Source organism: Pyrus communis, chromosome 2 (genome assembly GCF_041283825.1).
Source record: "Pyrus communis isolate YQ-2024b chromosome 2, ASM4128382v1, whole genome shotgun sequence".
Taxonomy (NCBI): domain Eukaryota; kingdom Viridiplantae; phylum Streptophyta; class Magnoliopsida; order Rosales; family Rosaceae; genus Pyrus; species Pyrus communis.
In genome coordinates this window covers 7,653,428-7,674,185 of record NC_142566.1, presented here as the reverse complement: position 1 = coordinate 7,674,185, position 20,758 = coordinate 7,653,428, and the positions used below count along the sequence as shown (strand labels likewise).

Below are 20,758 nucleotides of genomic sequence, written 5' to 3'. Positions count from 1 at the left end.
GTATGAAGATGAAGCTTGGTCTAATCATTCTCCATGATGATACCAAGTAGTATAGGTCTCCATCATCCCATTTCTTACTAAATGAAATCGAACATTTTCGAATGTTTCCCTCATTGAGTTGTTACACTTCCTACAGGAACATCGAATATGAGTTGAACCTCGGTTGTGTCTAGTTGCGAATTCAATGAAATCATTTATTCCATCCAAGTACTCGATAGCACATCTATTATGATTCTGTATCCACTGTTTGTCCATTTTGCCTGCAATCCCAATAAAAGTACAACAACTTCAACTATTGTCTTCTCACCTTATTCCTCCGGTAAGGGCCTATCCCATTCAAAAATACACAGTTATGTGCCGTAATTTACGATTCCAATGGATTAAATTTCGACATGGGCAAATTTCGACAGCATCTCCTTACAATTCTTCAAGTGCACGCAGTAGATACATAATATCCACTGTGTACTCGAAGAACATTAGGAAATGTTACCAAAATTTCCACTATCGAAACCTAATCTATGAACTGCAAACTACAACACATAACTATGCATTCCCAAACTATCCAAAAAATGGGACAATTCAATAATTAATTGGACCGCAAGCATGCTTTTGCATCCATGCACAAAATCCAACTAACTCTCAAACGGGAAACTAAGCTTTTCTTGAAAAAAAAAGTGTACGAAGTTAAGTTGTATTAACTTCGTACAACACAAAACAATTTTGTAATTGATGTACAAAAATATGTGCATACAAATAAATTAAATCACAATAATTAGTGAAACTAAATAAAATAGATACAAAATATTAATCCTTGTAAACTATAATGTTGATGGCCTTAGTTTTTATTTGTTTATACTAATTATATCATCGAATATACATATTCTAGTTAGTTACACTCGAGTAATTTTGGTGGTGAGATAAAGGTACTGTTAGAATATGAACACAAGTGTAAGCGTATTTTGGCTACATATTGGTTTTAAAAAATCTTATTGAAAGATGTTTTGGTTGTCTTCAAGTTTACAAAGGATTGAGACTAAAAATGAATCCTAAATTACTTACATGTATTAAAATTGGAAGATGATATTGAGTTTCTACAAGGATTTAATAAGAGAATCATAGCCATTGTTTATCTACATAAGTATGGCATATGCTCACAAAAATCAACCCGCTCATTATTGAACTAAAACCTATTGTCTTAGCATTGAGAATTTAATAGTGATGATAAGATTAGCTTTGAAGATCATGGCTTTTGTAGGTTTTCTATATAATTCTTAGTTGCAACACATTGCATTTACCCTCAATTCAACCGTATAGCACAAATTAAGGAAATTTCAAGGGGAAACCAACATTTCTTACAATTTCTTCTATGTAAATATATAAGTTAACCTCGATAAAGTATTCAAATGAAGCCCAAACAAGTCTTCAACAATATATCTACAATCTCACTCCTTTTAATAGGTAAAATTAATAAAGATTACTTCAAAATTCAATCTCACAAAACTCCACCATTACCAAAAAAGGGCATAGCAAGTAAGCAAAGGTACATATACAAAAATCCCATATGCAATATGAAAAAAATACCTTCAAATTCGTTCTTCAATGATAATTGTATACAAAAATCCTGTACAAAACAAGTTTAGTAGTTTTAGTTTGAATTCTCAATTCAAAGTTGCATATACAAAATCAAATTGCTTACCGGATACAAATAGATTAAGGAACGGAGAGAATTGGAGAACGTTTAGAACAGAGATGGGGGAGGGAGAGGTAGCTGCTGCAACTAGTTTGCAGTTTTTACCACCCAAACTGACTAAGTAAAGGAAAAAAAAAGTCGTTGACTTTGCGTGACGTATGTGGCGTCGTGCAAAACAGCTTTGCGCTTTTGCGTGACGCCACATACGTCACGCAAAGATGTTTTGCGCGACGTAAGTGCACGTGCGTCGCGCAAAGCTGTTTTGCGCGACTCACGTAGCCCTGCGTCACGCAAAGTCAACAGAAAAAGCAGTAAAGCTTACTTGCTTTAGCGCCAAAATCTTGCGGGACGCACAAAACGTCGCGCAAATGGCCTTTGCGCGACGCCTATCTTCGTCACGCAAACTGCAGTCGCGCAAAAGCCATTTGCGCGACGTTTTGTGTTTAACGTCACGCAAACATACTTTGCGCGACGCATTTAGTTGCGTCGCACAAGTTTTCGTCGCGCAAACATGTTTTTGTACTAGTGAGGGTGCACAAATCTATACTGTATATGTGTTATGACCAAGTAATTTTTATAATGTTGGGTTTAACACAAGGAAATTCATCTACATTCACAACAGCAAGTAATGACTAGCCATAATTGTGTCAAATATACATCCCTATAGGCTCTCGTACACATGAATATTGTGAGAAAAAAATATTGCATGAAAATTGATATTCTAAATAGATTAGAAAGACTGTTATATACAAGGGAAGAAAACAAGAAGATGTATGGTTGTTTGTCAGAGAAGGAGATGAAATTTGCATCTCAAATAGACCAGTGTTCCTTATTTACATGCAAATGCAAATGGAAATGGAAATGTAAATGAAATTGAAAAATATCAAATTTGGCATGAAAAGTCAATTCACATTGTAAACTTCAATATTGTTTCATGCTAGTTAAAACACATAACTTTATCTTCCCTTGCCAACCTATGACATTAGTTTAATAATCTTCTTCATGACTGCCTTTTGATTTTCAATCAATCTCTAGAAACCTAACAACATACTTGAAAGAGATTAATCGTATATAGAACAAGTTGTATAAGAAATGTAATACTACACTTTCACCATAAGTGCATCCTCAATGGGGGCTTTATCCTCCATGAGGCTACCACATTTCTAGCCTTAGCGATAAATTTCATCCCCTATGAGTCGGAAAATGTGGCTAGATCCACTACTGGGAGTAGCAACTTCCTTTCTTGGGTAGCATAAAATCGGGCTACATCTAACCCCAAAAAACAATGGGTCCCACCAAAAAAGTAGTAACCCATGTGATCAAAATTTTATCATTCTCCCTTCACTTGCGAATACACTTATACTCTCATTTTATTATTTTTTTAATTCTTTTTTTTTTCTTACTTATTTTTCTTGCAATTTGGCTAATTAATGATTGTTTTAAATTCCATAAGAATTAAAATTTTCAAATTGATTTAACGTTTATGGGCATATTGATGGGTGAAATTTTCAAATAATTTTTTTTTTTTTTCAAAATTGTATGATACTAATTTACCAATTGGTGCTAGGTAAATTGTTGTGTTATACGTGAAAATCAAATTATTTCATAGGGCGAAGTGGGGGGTTTGTTTCTTTTAGGGGATGAGATTGAGATAAGGGAATCTAATCCAACGAACGATTCATAAGTGATGAAATCTAACTTTGTCACAATTTGAACATTTTAGGTTGAAACGTTCATAAAAAAAATTTAAGATAGCACATCCAAAAATCAACTTAAGAAAAGCTAACACACAAAAAAAAAAAAAAAATTCATCGCTTAATCAAATTACCACATAAATATATATATATAGCACTATATAGAGCCCGAAAGATATAGCCTCTCATTGGGAGTGATTCTTTATAGAGCCCCAAAGATTTCTCGGAGCTCTAAAATGGGCTATATCGACCACTTTTCCAGCCTCATATGGAGCCCATCACTGGAGATGCTCTAAGGATGTCAATAATATGAGAAAACATTATGGAGACAATTTCTTCAAAATAGAAACACTTTATGTTGCAAAAGAATAATACATTCACTTTAATTCAAAGCCAATTTGTGATATCACCTAAATGCTTTTTTAAGTCAAACGGGTTCCTTTTATATATTTATTTCCATAGTACGAGACTAGTAAACATTAGCATTAAAAATCATACATTAGCCTTGTAAGAACAACCAATTTTTTTTTCTTCCTAAGGAAACATCTCCAGTACATGCATTACTAATGTTTAAATACCAAATTATGCTTTTATGTGTATATACATATACTACAGAACAGGTGATTAACTTGATGGCAATCAACACCAATAGGAAACCTAAGAAAGTGTCACGACATAGGTGGATTATAGCAAATAGACAAAAATTATATGAAGCCATGTGTGCCTATGCATATATACATACGTTTGAGAAGGAAGATAAACTCAATTCTAATTCAAACACATCATATGCCAGTTTTAATACATGTTGCTTAAGCTTAAAATCTGGATTCATGTAGATTAATTCCACAAGACCAGATTGACTACGTACGTGACTTAAGCACAATATCCAATATATTTCCATGCCAAATAGTATTTGCCAAAACCTCTCTAACAAGAGAATTTTACTGTTGTTGAAGCTGCCAGAGAAGAATGCAAAACATTCAAATAAGGGCTAAATTTTATATAAACACAATTATGAAGTCTTTATATATATATATATATATATATATATATATATATATATATATATACACGTCCCTGTGTGGACTAACCCTAAAACCTAACCCATAACTAAGTACCCACAACTCAGGACCACCCCGGTTTTCATCCCCGCAACGCCCACCGTTGTGAGAAAGACCAGCTTTTACAATAAATCATTGCATACTTGCCATGGGTTCCATACCTCTTTTAGTGCAAATGCAGTACGCATAAGCATAACCTACTTTCCTTCTTTCCATTTGAATGACTCAACACTGCATAATTTCCCTTTAAAGGGTAATCATCCCTTTGAATAAGCCGATAGGAATAGTTGCATACAAACGAGGTTCCAATTCCGTAGAATATTACAGGACAAGTCTAAATCATGTCACAAATCAATAGCAAGGTATAATCGTTAATTATAAATCCACGCAAAAATGGTTTTAGTTGAAACTACCATGAATTATCATACAACAGCTTGCTATATTCAATGCAATTGGTTGCAAGGCATGCGATCACAGGGAATAGACTCATATATGGTCATAATTAACGACAATATAATATATACAGTTGCTCAAGAATTATCACTACATTGTATTGATCAGCTTTCTTGCCTACTAGCCTAAGCTTGTATTGGTTTTAATTATACAATCACATGGGCTATGATACCACTTGTTAGCCTGATATAATTATACGATTAAAACACAATGGTTAAAGAAAGATGACTGACCTGAAAGTATCTCCATGAACCGCCATTGAGTCCATTGGAACACCAAGAACTAGTAGAAAAACATGTTTGCGCGATGCAAAACACAAAACGTCGCGCAAACTACTGTAGACATCAAAATTTCGGTGAAATGAATGTTGACCAATAATTAAAATTTCAACGCTCACGTGTCACATAAATTTTACATGTAGCGTGTGACTCAACGAAAAATCGAAATAAATTGGAAAAGTCATCAAATAGGACACGTGTCAATACCTGGCAGAAATGATTTATTTCATCTGATTATTTAAATCCAAAAATCAAGTTTTGGAATTCTATAAATAGGAAGCCAAGGCATTCATTTTGAAGGAGGAAGAAGAGAAAGAAAGAAGGGAATTCACATCACACCAAAACCTTGAAGCTTTGAAACTCTAAAGCTCTCAAGCAAATCTTGAAGGATCAAGAAAACACTCTTCGTTCTTCGTCAAATCCTCCTTCAAGGTCAAGCCCCAACGGCCCTTGAAGAACTTCCACCAACTCAAGATCAAGCCCCGACGGCCCCTTGAAGAAAGTGTTCATCATCCGTTCATCCTAAGATCAAGCCCCAACGGCCCTTTGGATCAACAACCTCAACAAATTCACACATCCAATCGTTCTTCAAGATTAAGCCCAAAAGCCTTGAAGATCCGTTCATCCATCAACCTTCAAGATCAAGCCCAAAAGCCCTTGAAGAAATCCACACAACCATTATTCAAGATCAAGCCCCGACGGCCCTTGAAGAAAGTGTTCATCGTTCATCATCCGTTCATTCAAGATCAAGCCCAAAAGCCCTTGAAGAAATCCACACAACCATTATTCAAGATCAAGCCCCGACGGCCCTTGAAGAAAGTGTTCATCATCCGTTCATCCTTAGATCAAGCCCCAACGGCCCTTTGGATCAACAGCTCATCCACAAACCTACACCCTACGAAGATAGAAGCAGAGGATCAAATTACAAAGAGATTGTAACCCCAAAATCATTAAATACAAAAAATATATTTTGTACACGTATTCTTGTTTCTTGTTTCAGGAATTTTTCGTGTTTACAACTACCTTTGCGCAACGGCACTTTGCACGACGAAGACTTTTTTTTCTTACTTATTTTTTTTGCAATTTGGCTAATTAATGATTGTTTTAAATTCCATAAGAATTAAAATTTCAAATTGATTTAACGTTTATGGGCATACTGATGGGTGAAATTTTCAAATAAATTTTTTTTTCTTTTCAAAATTGTATGATACTAATTTACCAATTGGTGCTAGGTAAATTGTTGTGTTATACGTGAAAATCAAATTATTTCATAGGGCGAAGTGGGGGGTTTGTTTCTTTCAGGGGATGAGATTGAGATAAGGGAATCTAATCCAATGAACGATTCATAAGTGATGAAATCTAACTTTGTCACAATTTGAACATTTTAGGTTGAAACGTTCATAAAAAAATAAAAAAAAATTAAGATAGCACATCCAAAAATCAACTTAAGAAAAGCTAACACACACAAAAAAAAAAAAAAAAAAAAAAAAATCATCGCTTAATCAAATTACTACATAAATAAATATATATATAGCATTATATAGAACCCGAAAGATATAGCCTCTCATTGGGAGTGATTCTTTATAAAGCCCCAAAGATTTCTCGGAGCTCTAAAATTGGCTATATCGACCACTTTTCCAGCCTCATATGGAGCCCATCACTGGAGATGCTCTAAGGATGTCAATAATATGAGAAAACATTATGGAGACAATTTCTTCAAAATAGAAACACTTTATGTTGCAAAAGAATAATACATTCACTTTAATTCAAAGCCAATTTGTGATATCACCTAAATGCTTTTTTAAGTCAAACGGGTTCCTTTTATATATTTATTTCCATAGTACGAGACTAGTAAACATTAGCATTAAAAATCATACATTAGCCTTGTAAGAACAACCAATTTTTTTTTTCTTCCTAAGGAAACATCTCCAGTACATGCATTACTAATGTTTAAATACCAAATTATGCTTTTATGTGTATATACATATACTACAGAACAGGTGATTAACTTGATGGCAATCAACACCAATAGGAAACCTAAGAAAGTGTCACGACATAGGTGGATTATAGCAAATAGACAAAAATTATATGAAGCCATGTGTGCCTATGCATATATACATACGTTTGAGAAGGAAGATAAACTCAATTCTAATTCAAACACATCATATGCCAGTTTTAATACATGTTGCTTAAGCTTAAAATCTGGATTCATGTAGATTAATTCCACAAGACCAGATTGACTACGTACCTGACTTAAGCACAATATCCAATATATTTCCATGCCAAATAGTATTTGCCAAAACCTCTCTAACAAGAGAATTTTACTGTTGTTGAAGCTGCCAGAGAAGAATGCAAAACATTCAAATAAGGGCTAAATTTTATATAAACACAATTATGAAGTCTTTATATATATATATATATATATATATATATTTGGTGATGTGCTTCTGCAATTGTGCACCGTGTATAATTGCTACTGGTGGTGCCGTGAATTGATCTTTGTCGTGTAGTGGGTATTGCTTGTCTTGTTGGATTGCAGCATATGGATGGTCCTTTTTTTTGGCATATGAGGTTTGCTTTTGGACTGCTAATTGTTGCTGCACTATCTTTCGATGGAGTTAGTTTTGTTGCGTCGTGTGTATTACCTGCCATTGTTGCTGTTGATTATCGCAAAAGTTGACTGCAATTGCTGTTCTACAAGTGTCGTGGATTGTTGTCCGTATTAGTGGATTGCCGCTGCCGCGGTCATAAAAAATTAAAAAATTAAAAAATTAAAAAATTAAAAAAAAGGAGAAAAGGGTGCTGCTTGTTTGTTCTTACAACTTATGGTTCCGTAATTAATGAGTTGCTATGATTGTCATGTACCTGTGATTGTCCTTTTTTGCTTGTTATTACAATGACCAATACCTGTTGGATTTTAGATTCTGGTGCAACTGATCATATGACGTATGATAGAACTTTGTTTCAGTCCAAGAAAGATTCTCATAGAAAGTGTGTGGCAACTGCCAATGGTACTTCTGTTGCTGTTGTTGGAGCGAGAACAGTGTCTCTTACACCCTTTCTTCCGTTACATAATTGTTTATTGGTTCCGTCATTGTCCCATCACTTATTGTCTATACCTTAAGTCATTGAACAATTGGATTGTATTGTAGTAATGTATCCTTCATTTTGCTTGCTTCAGGATATTCAGACAAATGAGATCATTGGGCGTGGCACTAAGAGAGAAGGGCTATATTATGTGAATGATGTGGTTCCTGGAAGAGCTCATTTGGTTCATTCGTCACGTAATAGTAATCTACATAAGGTATTGTTACTGCATCGTCGTTTGGGGCATGCATCGTTTGGTTATTTGAAACATATATTATCTGATTTGTTTAGTGGTATTGAAGACTCAGAATTGGAAATGTGAAGTATGTATTTTAGCCAAAAGTCATCGTGCTTCATTCCCTCCAAGTATGAATAGAAGATCTTCTCCATTTTCACTAGTACACTCTGATGTGTAGGGGCATTCCCCTGTTAGTACTACTTCGGGAATTAGGCGGTTTGTTACTTTCGTGGATTATTGCAATTGTATGACGTGGTTGTATATGTTGAAAAATAAAGGTGAGGTTTTTGAGATGGTTAAAACTCAGTATTCCACTGATATTAAAGTTTTGCGTTCTGACAATGATGGAGATACATAGCTTCTGAGTTATCCTGATTTCTACAAGATCATAGAATTATTCATCAAACTACCTGTCTGCATACTCCGCAATAGAATGGGGTTGCTGAGAGAAAGAATCGTCATATCTTGGAAACTGCTTGTGCCTTGCTTATTGGTGCGTCCGTGCCTAAATGTTTTTGGCCTGAAGCCGTTACCTATGTTGTGTATGTGATTAAACCGTATGCCATCTCGGGTTGTAGAATTCCGTACACCTTTACAAGTATTGACGAAACATGTTCCTGTAGTATCCACTAATACCCTTACTCCTCGTGTGTTGGATGTGTAGCATATGTTCATATTCACAAGATTCATCGTAGCAAATTGGATCCATATGCCCTTCGGTGCTTTTTTGTTGGGTTTGCCTCCCAACAAAAAGGGTATAAGTGTTATCATCCTGAAACTCGATATATGTATGTGACTATGGATGTTACTTTATCTGAATTAGAGTATTTTTATTCTTCGATCCCATCACCTTCGTATCACCAGGGGGAGAACACTAGTGGTGATCAAGTTGATCTTGGGTGGTTAGAGGTACCAAAAGATGTGATATGTAGTTCAAGGGGAGCATGTGTTGACGACAAAGATGAAAATGGGAAACCAGTCTCTCGACAAGAAACTGTCGAGAATGATATGGCCTTCAGCTGCTGCCTGCTGAGACAAGTGCAGACTTTAGGCAAGGTCCTGTCGAGGAAGCTATAAAAGTCTAGCAGCCTACTGCCGAACCCACATCACCCTCTCTCTCTAGCTCGAGAGTGCCACCCAATGTGCCTACTCTGAATATCCCTGAGGTAAGTACTACAGATACTCATGTAACTAATCCAAATAATGATGTAAGTACGTATAAGTTGCCTCCAAATCGTGGTGTTCCTCCTGACAGGTTTTCTCCTGAAGGAAAAGTAAAGTATCCAATAGCAAATTATGTGTCATGTAAGAACCTTGCATTGGAACGCCAAGCCTGGGTAAATAATGTGGAAGCAATCCAAGCATCAACCCGAGTTGAGGAGGCCTTAAAGGATCCTAAATGGGCAACTACAATGGATAAAGAAATGATGGCACTACACAAGAATGATACATGGGAGGTAACGGAGCTACCTAAGGGCAAGAAACCGGTTAGGTGTAGATGGGTTTTTACGATCAAGTACAAGGCAGACGAATCAGTAGACAAGTATAAAGCAAGGTTAGTAGCAAAAGGTTATACTCAAACTTATGGTGTTGATTATCAAGAAACTTATTCTCCAGTAGCGAAGATGAATACAGTACGAGTTCTGATTTCTTTAGCTGCAAATTTGAATTGGCCACTGAAACAGTTTGATGTGAAAAATGTTTTTCTTCTTGGGTACTTGGAAGATGAGGTATATATGGATTTTCCTCTGGGGTACAATGTCGGAGGAAAAACCGGAGTATGTAGGTTGAGAAAGTCACTTTACGGACTTAAGCAATCACCTCATGCATGGTTTGGTAGATTTACTCAAGTTATGAGGAGGATTGGGTATTATCAACGTCACTCGGATCATACATTATTTGTGAAGCAGACAAGTGGTAAAGTGATGGCCTTAATTATTTATATGGATGACATGATAATAACAGGTGATGATTCTGAAGAAAGGATGAAGTTAGAACAAAACCTTGCAGCCGAGTTCGAGATGAAGAATTTGGGAGATTTGAAATATTTTCTTGGTGTGGAAGTCGCTCGGTCATCTAGAGGTATTTTCTTGTCTCAACGTAAATATGTTCTGGAGGCATGATGTAAACCTATGGACACTCCCATCATAGAGAAACATTTTTTGGGGATTTATCCAAATCCAGAACTGGTTGACAGAGGTAGATATCAAAGACTAGTGGGGAGGCTGATTTATTTGTCTCACACTTGTCCAGATATTACCTATGCAGTAAGTGTGGTAAGTCAATTTATGCACTCACCTAGTGTGGATCATATGGCAGTGGTAATGAGAATCTTGGCATATTTGAAGTCTGCCCTGGGTAAAGGAATTTTGTATGAATGTCATGGACATATGAGGATTGAGGGATTTATTGATGTTGATTGGGTAGGTGATGTGACTGATAGAAGGTCTACATCTGGGTATTTTACATTTGTTGGAGGTAATTTGGTTACGTGGTGGAGCAAGAAGCAGAATGTGGTATCACGGTCTTTTGCCGAAGCCGAGTATAGGGGTATGGCACATGGTGTGTGTGAGAATCTTTGGCTACGAAAATTGCTTTGGAGTCTCGGTTTTAAACAGAAGGAGGCAATGAAGTTGTATTGTGATAATAAGTCAGCTAGAGAAATTGCTGAGAATCCAATACAGCATGACAGGACTAAGCATGTTGAGGTTGATAGACATTTTATCAAAGAAAAGCTGGAGATGAAGATTGTGTCAATACCGTTTGTGAACTCAGAAGAACAACTTGCAAATATTCTTACCCATGCCGTGTGTAGTAGGAAGTTCGATGACTCTCTTGTCAAGTTGGGCATGAGTAATATCTATGCTCCAACTTGAGGGGGAGTATTGGAATAAGTCAATATTTAGGAAAAAAAAGGAATGTAAATATTTTTGTAATTATTAGAGTCATGTTTTAGGAAGAATTTTGTGTCCTTTATTTTGTTTTCTTTTGTAACAAGGATTGTATGTACCTTTTATTCAGAATTGTGGAATACAGAGAAATTAAGCCGTAAAATTCTATTCTCGCCAAAAGCGAATTTGAACTACATTATTGCTAACTCATTATGAAACTAAACATGCCACCCTCCCTTTAATGTAGATAATATCGTTTATTAAAAAAAAAAAAAAAATTTGTTACGGGGCTTTAAGGAAGGTCCTCCTATTTCTTTCTTTCATGTTCGCCAACTCAAGATCCATTGAATTGATACTTTATTTTAAAAAGAAATAAAAAAATAAATATAAATAAAATAGGACCAGCTGGTAGTCAATCCTTTCGGAGGCTAAAAAAATTCCCAGAAACATTACAGTCTCCTCCAGCCACCAAAGCCCTAATTTATCATCTAACGATCATATATTATTATATATTAGTCGGTCAGCTAGGTTGGTATCTTCTTTTGTATAGTTAAAGTTTTGTATTCTTTGGTCTTTCAATATTTTGTTTTCTGTGTGTTAATTTAAAGACAGAAAATACATTTTTGGACATTTCGATGTGTAATGTTGCCCCGTTGTTGGATCTAAGATACGAAAAACAATGTCTCAATGCGTGGTCCTAATTGACACTTTTTTTTCTTCCCAAAAAGACTTAATTTATTCAATTTTAATATCAACGTTTACATCCTTAATTGTAATATTAAACAACCATGTATACATAACCTTATAAAAACCTCCATACCTAGTAACATATGAAGCGACGTAGTGTGCTCCTAGTTTATGCTTTCCCAAGACATTATCTCAAAGTGTCTCTCCAAATTGGCCAATTCAACTGAGAAAGAAAGAAAGCAAAGAGTTCGAAGAAAAAAGTTGGCAATGCTAAACTACTACAGCTACCCACAATAATAGAACAATTATTTCATAAACTGCAACCCACAAGCCACTAATGCGTCACATATAAGACATTGAAACATATAAAAAATGAAAGCTAATAAAATAATAAAAAGTAACATGAGCAAGACCTAATATTGTTGACCAACATTTTTTTATCCAGAAAGACTTGGTTATTTGAGATTGAGGAGGAGTTCTTTATAAATTCAGTTACAGGTTGATTTATAAAATTTCGTGTTTATGATTAGAATCGTTCATTTATAAATTACTTTGTAAAGATTTTCTCTACAAAAACAATTAAAATTAAGGTTGTTTAGTCTATCAATTGTAGCAAATAGATAAACCGTTTGTAATTCTTTTACCAAATTCGTCTATCTGTCAATATACAGCTCGATCACTAAATGTTCTCATCTTTGGTTAATTTTTTGCAAAAGTGATCTTTGCAGAGTGATTTATAATATGAACGATTTCAATCATAAGTATGAAGTTTCATAAACCGACCACGTAGTGTATTGAGGAGCCAAATTTATTCTCTTTTGGTTTACCTTGAAACTGGCACATATCATTGATGTTTCACTTACATTGTAAGAGCAACTCCACCCCTCCATAAATGAGCTAGGCAACAACCCATTTTTCCCCCAGCTTTGAGCCCAGCCTAGAATGGACTGACCCAGAAATCGGCCTACATGACGCCAAGCTGACGTTAGCCATGTGATTATTTTTTTTGAGACTGGGGCATGGGAAACACGAGCGTGTTCCTGACAGCGTAAAGGAGGGCCCCGCGCTGCAGGTGCACTAACAGGGAAGCAGGACTTGGGCCACGTGGCGCATTGATGACCGTTGGATTTCCAATGGCTAGTTTTCTGGACTGTTGAATTTCCAACGGTCAAAAAATTTAAATTTGAAATCTAATGGCTTGTGATGTGGCAAACTCTGGACAGTTCGATTTCAAGATCAATGATCCAGGTTTTTTGGCCGAATTTTTTTTTAAAAAAAATTTGGAAAATGTCAGAAATCTTACTGTTGGCCATGTGTCCAATTTTGGGCGTTGGATTTCAATCTTTTTGAAATTCAACGGTCCATATTAATTAACTTAATAAAAATTGTTAAAAAATACAGAAAAAATAAAACAAAAATTTATTATTATTTTTCTATAAATACCTAACCATCATCTTCCACCCTACACCACATTTTAATATTTCAACACTTTCATCCAAGGTTTCATATACTTTTTTGTGCAAAAAAAAATGGTTAATTGGACCCTCATCAAAGATGTTACGTTGTGTGAATGATGGGTTCAAGCTACTCATGACCTGATTACGAGTAATGAGATGCAGTTACAAGAACTTTGGAGTAAAAATACCACATCATTTTGCAAGAAGCCTGGAAAAGGCTCAAGAAGTGCTCAAGGTCTTCAAGGTCGTTGGAAAAAAAACTCAATCAATCATTTACTTGTTGGAAAAACGCCCTCTCTCAAGCTGCCAATAATCTGAGTAGTGGCAAAAGTTTAGCGGATCAGGTGACAATATTTTTTTTTATTTGTATTACAACTGCATTATATAATATTGTCTTATCCCGCATTAATTACCTTGATTATAAAAATGTCTTCTCCCACATTTTATAGACACTTCAAGGACAAGTTTGGTACAATACGAACAACAAAAACAAATCATCTACGGCTGGGAATGTTGGAATGTTGTCAAAAATTGTCCCAGATAAAAAATTGTGACAACTGGTCCAAAAGTTGTCATGCACGGCATCCCTCTACACTCTCGGCCAGAAGCAAACCCAGACCAACAGGAAGGCGATGCACTTGAAGTGCCAAAAGGGACACCTAAAGTAGTGTCGGAGTCGACTTGTCCGTCCCAAAGACCTCAAGATAAAAAGGCGGCAAAGAAAAAAAAGGAATTCTTCCAAAAGTGACTATACAAAATATATGGAGTCCGTCCCTAAGGCCTCAAGATAAAAAGGTGGCAAAGAAAAAAAAGGAGTTCTTCCAAAAGTGACTATACAAAATATATGGACAAACTTGCTCACCATGGTGAACTGAACTTGGCGTAGGACGCATCTAGAGATGAGGCAAAAGCTACGAATATGCAAGCTATCTTAGCAACTACTGAGAGACATGATGCGGCTAATGAGAGACAAAGACAACTACTTAATCAAGAAATTGAGATGCTTAGAGAAGAAAGGATGACTCAACAAGATCGTGACACTATGAACAAGCCTTTAAAAGGAATGACTCTGAATTCTAAATGTTTTTGGACATAAGAAAAAGAGGACGTGGTGCGAAAAATGCGTGCAAGAAACGAGGGGACAAATGGAGGGGGTCCTAGCTACACAAATCCTAGCAACAAAGATCCCAGCACCACATATACTAGCTACATACTCAGACTTTACGTAATTTCGTATTTATTTTTAGTACTTTATGTAATTTCTTATTTATTAAATTCGGTACTTTACATAAACTAAGAGCATGTTTATTCAAACAAAATAAAACTACAAAAGCACACCAAATGAACTAAAAAAAACACACCAAATAAAAATTACATAAACACACCAAATAAAATTACATAAACATACCAAATAAACTTAAAAAAAACAAAAAAAATAAAATTACATAAATACACCAAATAAAATTACATAAACATACCAAAATTGTACTTTCAAATAATGACACGTGCGTGACAATATTAGTAAAAAATCCTATCCGAAATTAAAAATAAAATTATTTTTTATTATTTAAAAAAATAATATTTTAATACGAATTGACTAGGCAATTCAGTTTAGGAGTGGAGATGCATTTGGGCAGTTACTACTCACTGTAGTCAATTACTATTCATTTGGGTGGATTGAATTGACTCTTGATTAAGGGTTTTTAGGGGTGAAGTTGCTCTAACATAAAGACTTGTTTTTTTATTAGGCAAAGGTGAAACATAACAACCATATCGATCACTTTATTACATTATGGAGATATATACTATCAGAATTGTGTGTTTCTAAGGAATTTTATGTAATATTATGTAGCACTGAATGATCCGCAAAATAAATAATAAGATTCAAAATATAAAATCTATATCGTTTTGAAAATCAAATTTAACAGTTGAAACATCTGTAATATTAAATGATACGTAACATTAAAACCACTCTGCTTCTAGTAACTTTTCTCCAAACAAAAGTTGTTTGTTTGCATCCTTTAAAATCTCAACTGGGGTTCCCCTTCAATTTAATTTTGTCAAAGGATTGGTTTATTTTTAAATGGAGACAGGAGTGACATAGCTACAATCTTTAATGTGCATTGAAAAAATCTGTTACATGAGTAAGATGATGTCCAATAAACTCCAAAGCACGAGCTTCGATTTAAATATGAATTTTGGTCAATTTTTGAGGTCTCATTTGTCCTCGAGTCACTGTCCCAGCAGATTCATGGGTCTCTTTGCATACTTTCCCAAGATATGTACGTAAGTAAATGTTAAATTATCATATCTTATAGAACAAAGCTTAGTTGCTTAAAAACAAGCAGGAGCTCCTGCTCTTACTCAATAACAACTTAATAAGTGTCTAAATTGTTATTTCAAATTCTAATTGTTCAATTTTTTTTGAACATTTGTCAAATTGATATTGTATGAAAGCAGGAGTTCCTGCTTATTAAGCAGCAAAGCTTTGTTCTATTTTATAGTACTTTGGAGAACTCCATGATTTTGTATCTCCGCATCCGCATGGCCATTACCCTATTCCAAAACTTCAACCACCCAAAGAAAAATGTCAGATAGTAAAGTTGTGAAAGGGTATTAGCTTTTCACAATATGCACAAAAAATAAACAGAGATCACATCAACCATGCGCGTATAAAATAATATCTTCATAATTAACCAGTTATTTATTTGATGTATTTGAATTATGAAACGATCTTTTATTCAAATAATTTTTTTTTTTTTTTGTAAAAATGATCTTTAAGTAAAAATTAAAAAATTGAACGGTTTTGATTATATAATTTGTATAATAAATATACTTTGAAGGAATATAAGCAAGTACCATAAAAAAAAAATACAAGTTAGCTTTTATGTTACAATACTCTCATTAAGTCATTCTCATCCCCACCCTCTTCCTTAAATTGCGAAGGAAAAAAATAATAATAATAACAACAATATTCTAATACTACTCTCGTCTAATCTCTTAATTTTGAAATTTTAATGAGATCCAGTGCATATGAATCGGAATAGGTTTGACCAATTCCATAGTTGGGTGTGGTGGAATTCATCATATTCTTTTTTTTTTGGGTTTGACTAGGCATAGATATTTGGACAGGTTCAGTTTCGTGTCAACCTGTGTGAGAGAGAAAGATGTGAGTTTCTTCTGGAACTACTACTATATATTATTGTTGTCAACTTCAAAAGTTAGTTGATTTCTCTTTTTTTTTTATCCAAACTTTGAATTCTCTTCTTCTTACGTTGCCTAACCATTAAAGCTTTGCCAACCACCTACTTTTTTATTCACATACAGAAAAAAGAAAGAGAAAGCCAAGCAAGAAAAGAAACCTGTGCAGTTCTCTCCCAACCCTCTCAACCTCCCAACCCTTTTCAAATTATTGGAGAAATAATTGACAGAGGTATTTACTTTCTTTGAGATTTAGGGTTTAATATTTGGTTCTTTCATTCTTTCGTTGTTCTTTCTTTGGTTTTTACTCATCTGGGTCAGGATTTCTGTAACCATTTTTGTCTGTTGCTTTCTCTGCAAGTTAGTTTTTTGTTCCATCCTGATTTCCGGTCTAGGTTTTCACTCTTTTGTTCTTCTCTTTAATCTGACAACCATTTGTGATTTCATCTCTTTTTTCATCAGGGTTTTGCATAATTAATCTGTTTATTTAATCTATGGTTTCATTGAATTACTGCTCTTCTCTACTACGATTCTTGATTATTTAATTTTTTTTAAGTAAACATTTTCTCTGTGATTTTCTTGGTTTTTTTGTTCTAGTATTTTAGCATAGTTATTAAAGAACTTGGGAATTTTAATCAAGTTTTTATCAAGAACAAAATGTTGATTCTTTCTTATATTCATGTGAGAATTCAGTGGTATGTTTAATTTTCTACAAACGATTCAATGGCAGGCAGAGGGAATTGCTGTAGGATTCTATACAATGAAGTGCTTCTACTATTTCAAGGACAAGGCTAGGAGCAGGGAACAAAGATCTGCTCCAGAACTGAAAGAACAAACAAAATCGGATTATTCAGGTGGCAGCGATAGGGTCATTAAGTCCACCTGTTCCGTGAATTCACCCCGCAGTATACCAGAAATGTACGAAGAGAAGGCTCATAATTTGCGGGTGTTTACATTCACGGAGCTCAGGCAGGCAACAAACGACTTCAGTAGGCTACTTAAGATCGGAGAAGGCGGATTTGGGAATGTATACAAAGGTTCAATTAAGCCCGCTGATGACAAGGGCCGCGATCCAGTCATTGTCGCCATTAAAAAGCTTAACAATGATGGCTTACAGGTATGGAAGTTTAAGCATCTTCCTAGTAATTGAATCTCTTTACATTCTTTTTCTCGTTTCAAATACCATTTCTTATAATTCTCTGTTTTCTCACGCAGGGTCACAAGCAATGGGTGGCAGAAGTTCAATTTTTGAGTGTTGTGGAGCACCCGAATCTTGTCAAACTAATCGGATACTGTGCTGTTGATGGAGAAAGAGGGATTCAACGACTGCTTGTCTATGAATTCATGCCCAACAGAAGTTTAGAAGATCATCTATTCAACAAGGTGTACTCAACCGTGCCTTGGGAGACAAGGTTACAGATAATACTTGGAGCAGCTCAAGGATTGGCGTATCTGCACGAAGGATTGGAAGTTCAGGTTAGCTCTAAACATCGATATTGAAAATCGGTTTTTACAAACCAACCTACTTATGTACTTGAAGTTTCATGTCGGTTGTTTTAAACTCCCAGATCTTTCGTGTGATGTTGGGATGGATCAGGCATATTTTGAATATTTAGTCATCTGCTCATGTCACATTACAGACTTTATCCTTCGTAAGACCTACGCTCACTTCTGGTTCTGGGGGTGAGGCGGATATCCGAATTTCAGAATGTACTTCCCTTCTTTGCATAAGGCCAACCCGGAAATTTTTCATTGACCCCTCTTCCACATCGATTTTTTATGCCCTATCTCTGCACTCCATTCCCTGCGCCAACTGTTCCATTAGTTCTATTCTCTGCAAGACAGACTACAGTATCTTCTTCTTGCTATTTTCAACATTTCCGGCTTATTCGTAATCATTGTTATTCTGATGTTTCTTATGCTGTTGATGAAGGTAATCTATCGAGATTTCAAATGCGCGAATGTGTTACTGGATGAGAACTTTAAACCGAAGCTTTCAGACTTCGGGCTTGCTAGGGAGGGGCCAATGGTTGGCCATACTCATGTTTCAACTGCAGTAAGTATTGCATTCACTTATTTCTCACCAGCATTTGTAGCTTGTATACTAACCTACATATGCAAACGTTGCTTTGAAAAATGTTAATGAATTTGTTCTCATGATCAGGTAGTGGGAACTTACGGGTACGCTGCTCCAGATTACATCGAGACAGGTCATCTCACAACTAAGAGTGATGTCTGGAGTTTCGGGGTGGTGCTGTATGAGATTCTTACAGGCAGACGATCATTGGAGAGAAACAGGCCAAGAACAGAACAGAAACTTCTGGAATGGGTGAAACAGTTCCCTCGTGATGGCAAAAAGTTTGGCTTGATGATGGATAGCAGGCTGGAAAACAAGTATTCTATCACTGCGGCAAGAAAGATCGCTAAGCTGGCCGAAAGTTGCCTGTCAAAGAGCGCAAAAGATCGGCCAACAATGAGTCAGGTAGTTGACAAACTGAAACAGATTATTCAAGACTCCGAAGAGGGAATCCCATCCGAGAGAAGTCCTGAATCCGTTGAGAATGACCACGCCGACTCAGTAACAAAGCCAAGACAGTTGGAGGCCTCAGAGTCATGGCAGAGACGAATGGCTCACCTGGCCAAACTAGGCGAGCATGTGGGGAGCGCTAGTAGAAGAAGATTCATGATTATGCAGAGGGCAAAGGTGACGTGATGGATAATTCACCCGGCGTAGTTGTAACTTGTTTTCGGGTCGTTTCTGAGATCAAGGGATGAGGAAAAAGTACTGCAGAAAAGGAAATAAGTGAGCTAAACTGACTTGGCGATCGAACTTTTTCTCGAGTTGGATGGTTATTTTTGTACAGTTGTTAATGTAAACAGAGAGGGAGAAAGACATGTACACAGAGAAGAAGAAGAAAATGTATTTACTATCTTTCACATTACTTTCTAACACAGATTACATTGTGTATATATCTAACTATATTGCTTAGTTATTAAGCTAACATAAGACTCTTAAGATATTGACACTTGTCACAATCTTACATCACAGAATCTTAACCAACTTAACTAACAGTACATATATAGTTAACATCCTCCCTCAATCTCAGATGGGGGCTTGCCAAGTCGGAGATTGTAGCAGTGTGTTTGATATAAAGGAGTAGACAATCCCTTCGTAAGAATATCAGCAAACTGTTCATTGGAGGAAACAAAATGGATTTGCAGAAGCTGTTTGGCTACCCTTTCACGGACAAAGTGGACATCGACCTCAATATGTTTGGTCCGCTGATGCATTACAGGATTGTAAGCAAGAGATATCGCAGAAAGATTGTCACAATAGAGGGTTGTTGGAGAAGAAGTATCAACTTTAAGGAAGTGAAGAATCTGTTTAATCCAATCAATTTCTGCAGAAGTACTGGAGAGTGCTCGATATTCAGCTTCAGTGGAGGAACGAGAAACTGTATTTTGTTTCTTAGACGACCAAGAAATGGGATTTGATCCGAGAAACACAACTAGACCTGTAGTAGATCGCCTGTCATTAAGATCCCCAGCCCAATCAGCATCACTAAATGCATGAAGTGTCAAGTCTCCTGTGGTAAACTGAATACCAAGATCTGCAATACCTTTTAAATATCTCAGAATTCGCTTCACAGCAGCAAAATGAGAGTCCATAGGGCAGTGCATGAACTGACAAACCTGATGAATCGAGAAGGAGATATCAGGCCTAGTGAAAGTGAGGTATTGGAGTGCACCCACAATGCTACGATAGAGAGAAGGATTATTAAAAGGATGTCCATCATCTTTCAATAACCTGTTGTAAGGTAAGCACGGTGTGGAGCATGGTTTAGAATGAACCATGTCAGCTTTAGCCAGCAAATCTGACACATATTTAGACTGAGACAGAAACATTCCACAAGCATTCTGTTTAATTTGAATCCCAAGGAAGTAGTGAAGAGGGCCAAGATCTTTAAGATCAAATTCCTTGGTCAAAGCATGAATTACGGCATCAAAAAGAACAGTGTCA

At 35.8% G+C, this 20,758-nt stretch overlaps 1 protein-coding gene across 3 annotated transcripts; it reads left to right on the top strand.

Moving 5' to 3' along the window:
- The first annotated feature begins 16,817 nt into the window (after nucleotides 1-16,817).
- LOC148698461 (putative serine/threonine-protein kinase PBL19) lies at nucleotides 16,818-19,615 on the top strand. Of its 3 annotated transcripts, none has more exons than XM_088683693.1 (5): nucleotides 16,818-16,969; nucleotides 17,468-17,854; nucleotides 17,953-18,213; nucleotides 18,671-18,797; nucleotides 18,906-19,615. In XM_088683693.1, the coding sequence occupies exons 2-5, from the start codon at nucleotides 17,498-17,500 to the stop codon at nucleotides 19,448-19,450; spliced, it is 1,290 nt and encodes a 429-aa protein (XP_088539819.1). In that variant the 5' UTR covers nucleotides 16,818-16,969; nucleotides 17,468-17,497; the 3' UTR covers nucleotides 19,451-19,615. The 3 variants fall into 3 exon arrangements, with proteins under 3 accessions (XP_088539819.1, XP_088539816.1, XP_088539821.1); XM_088683690.1 differs by having other exon boundaries at nucleotides 16,819-16,969; nucleotides 18,671-18,793; nucleotides 18,902-19,615; XM_088683695.1 differs by lacking the exon at nucleotides 16,818-16,969 and adding an exon at nucleotides 17,034-17,053 and having other exon boundaries at nucleotides 18,671-18,793; nucleotides 18,902-19,615.
- Nucleotides 19,616-20,758: the final 1,143 nt, after the last annotated feature.

Bases quoted from the DNA above. Each gene is read 5' to 3' on its own strand.
- LOC148698461 (XM_088683693.1), top strand. From the start codon at position 17,498: ATGAAGTGCTTCTACTATTTCAAGGACAAGGCTAGGAGCAGGGAACAA. The intron at 17,855-17,952 runs GTATGGAAGTTT...TTTCTCACGCAG, and splicing joins TTAACAATGATGGCTTACAG to GGTCACAAGCAATGGGTGGC. The intron at 18,798-18,905 runs GTATTGCATTCA...ATGATCAGGTAG, and splicing joins TCATGTTTCAACTGCAGTAA to TGGGAACTTACGGGTACGCT.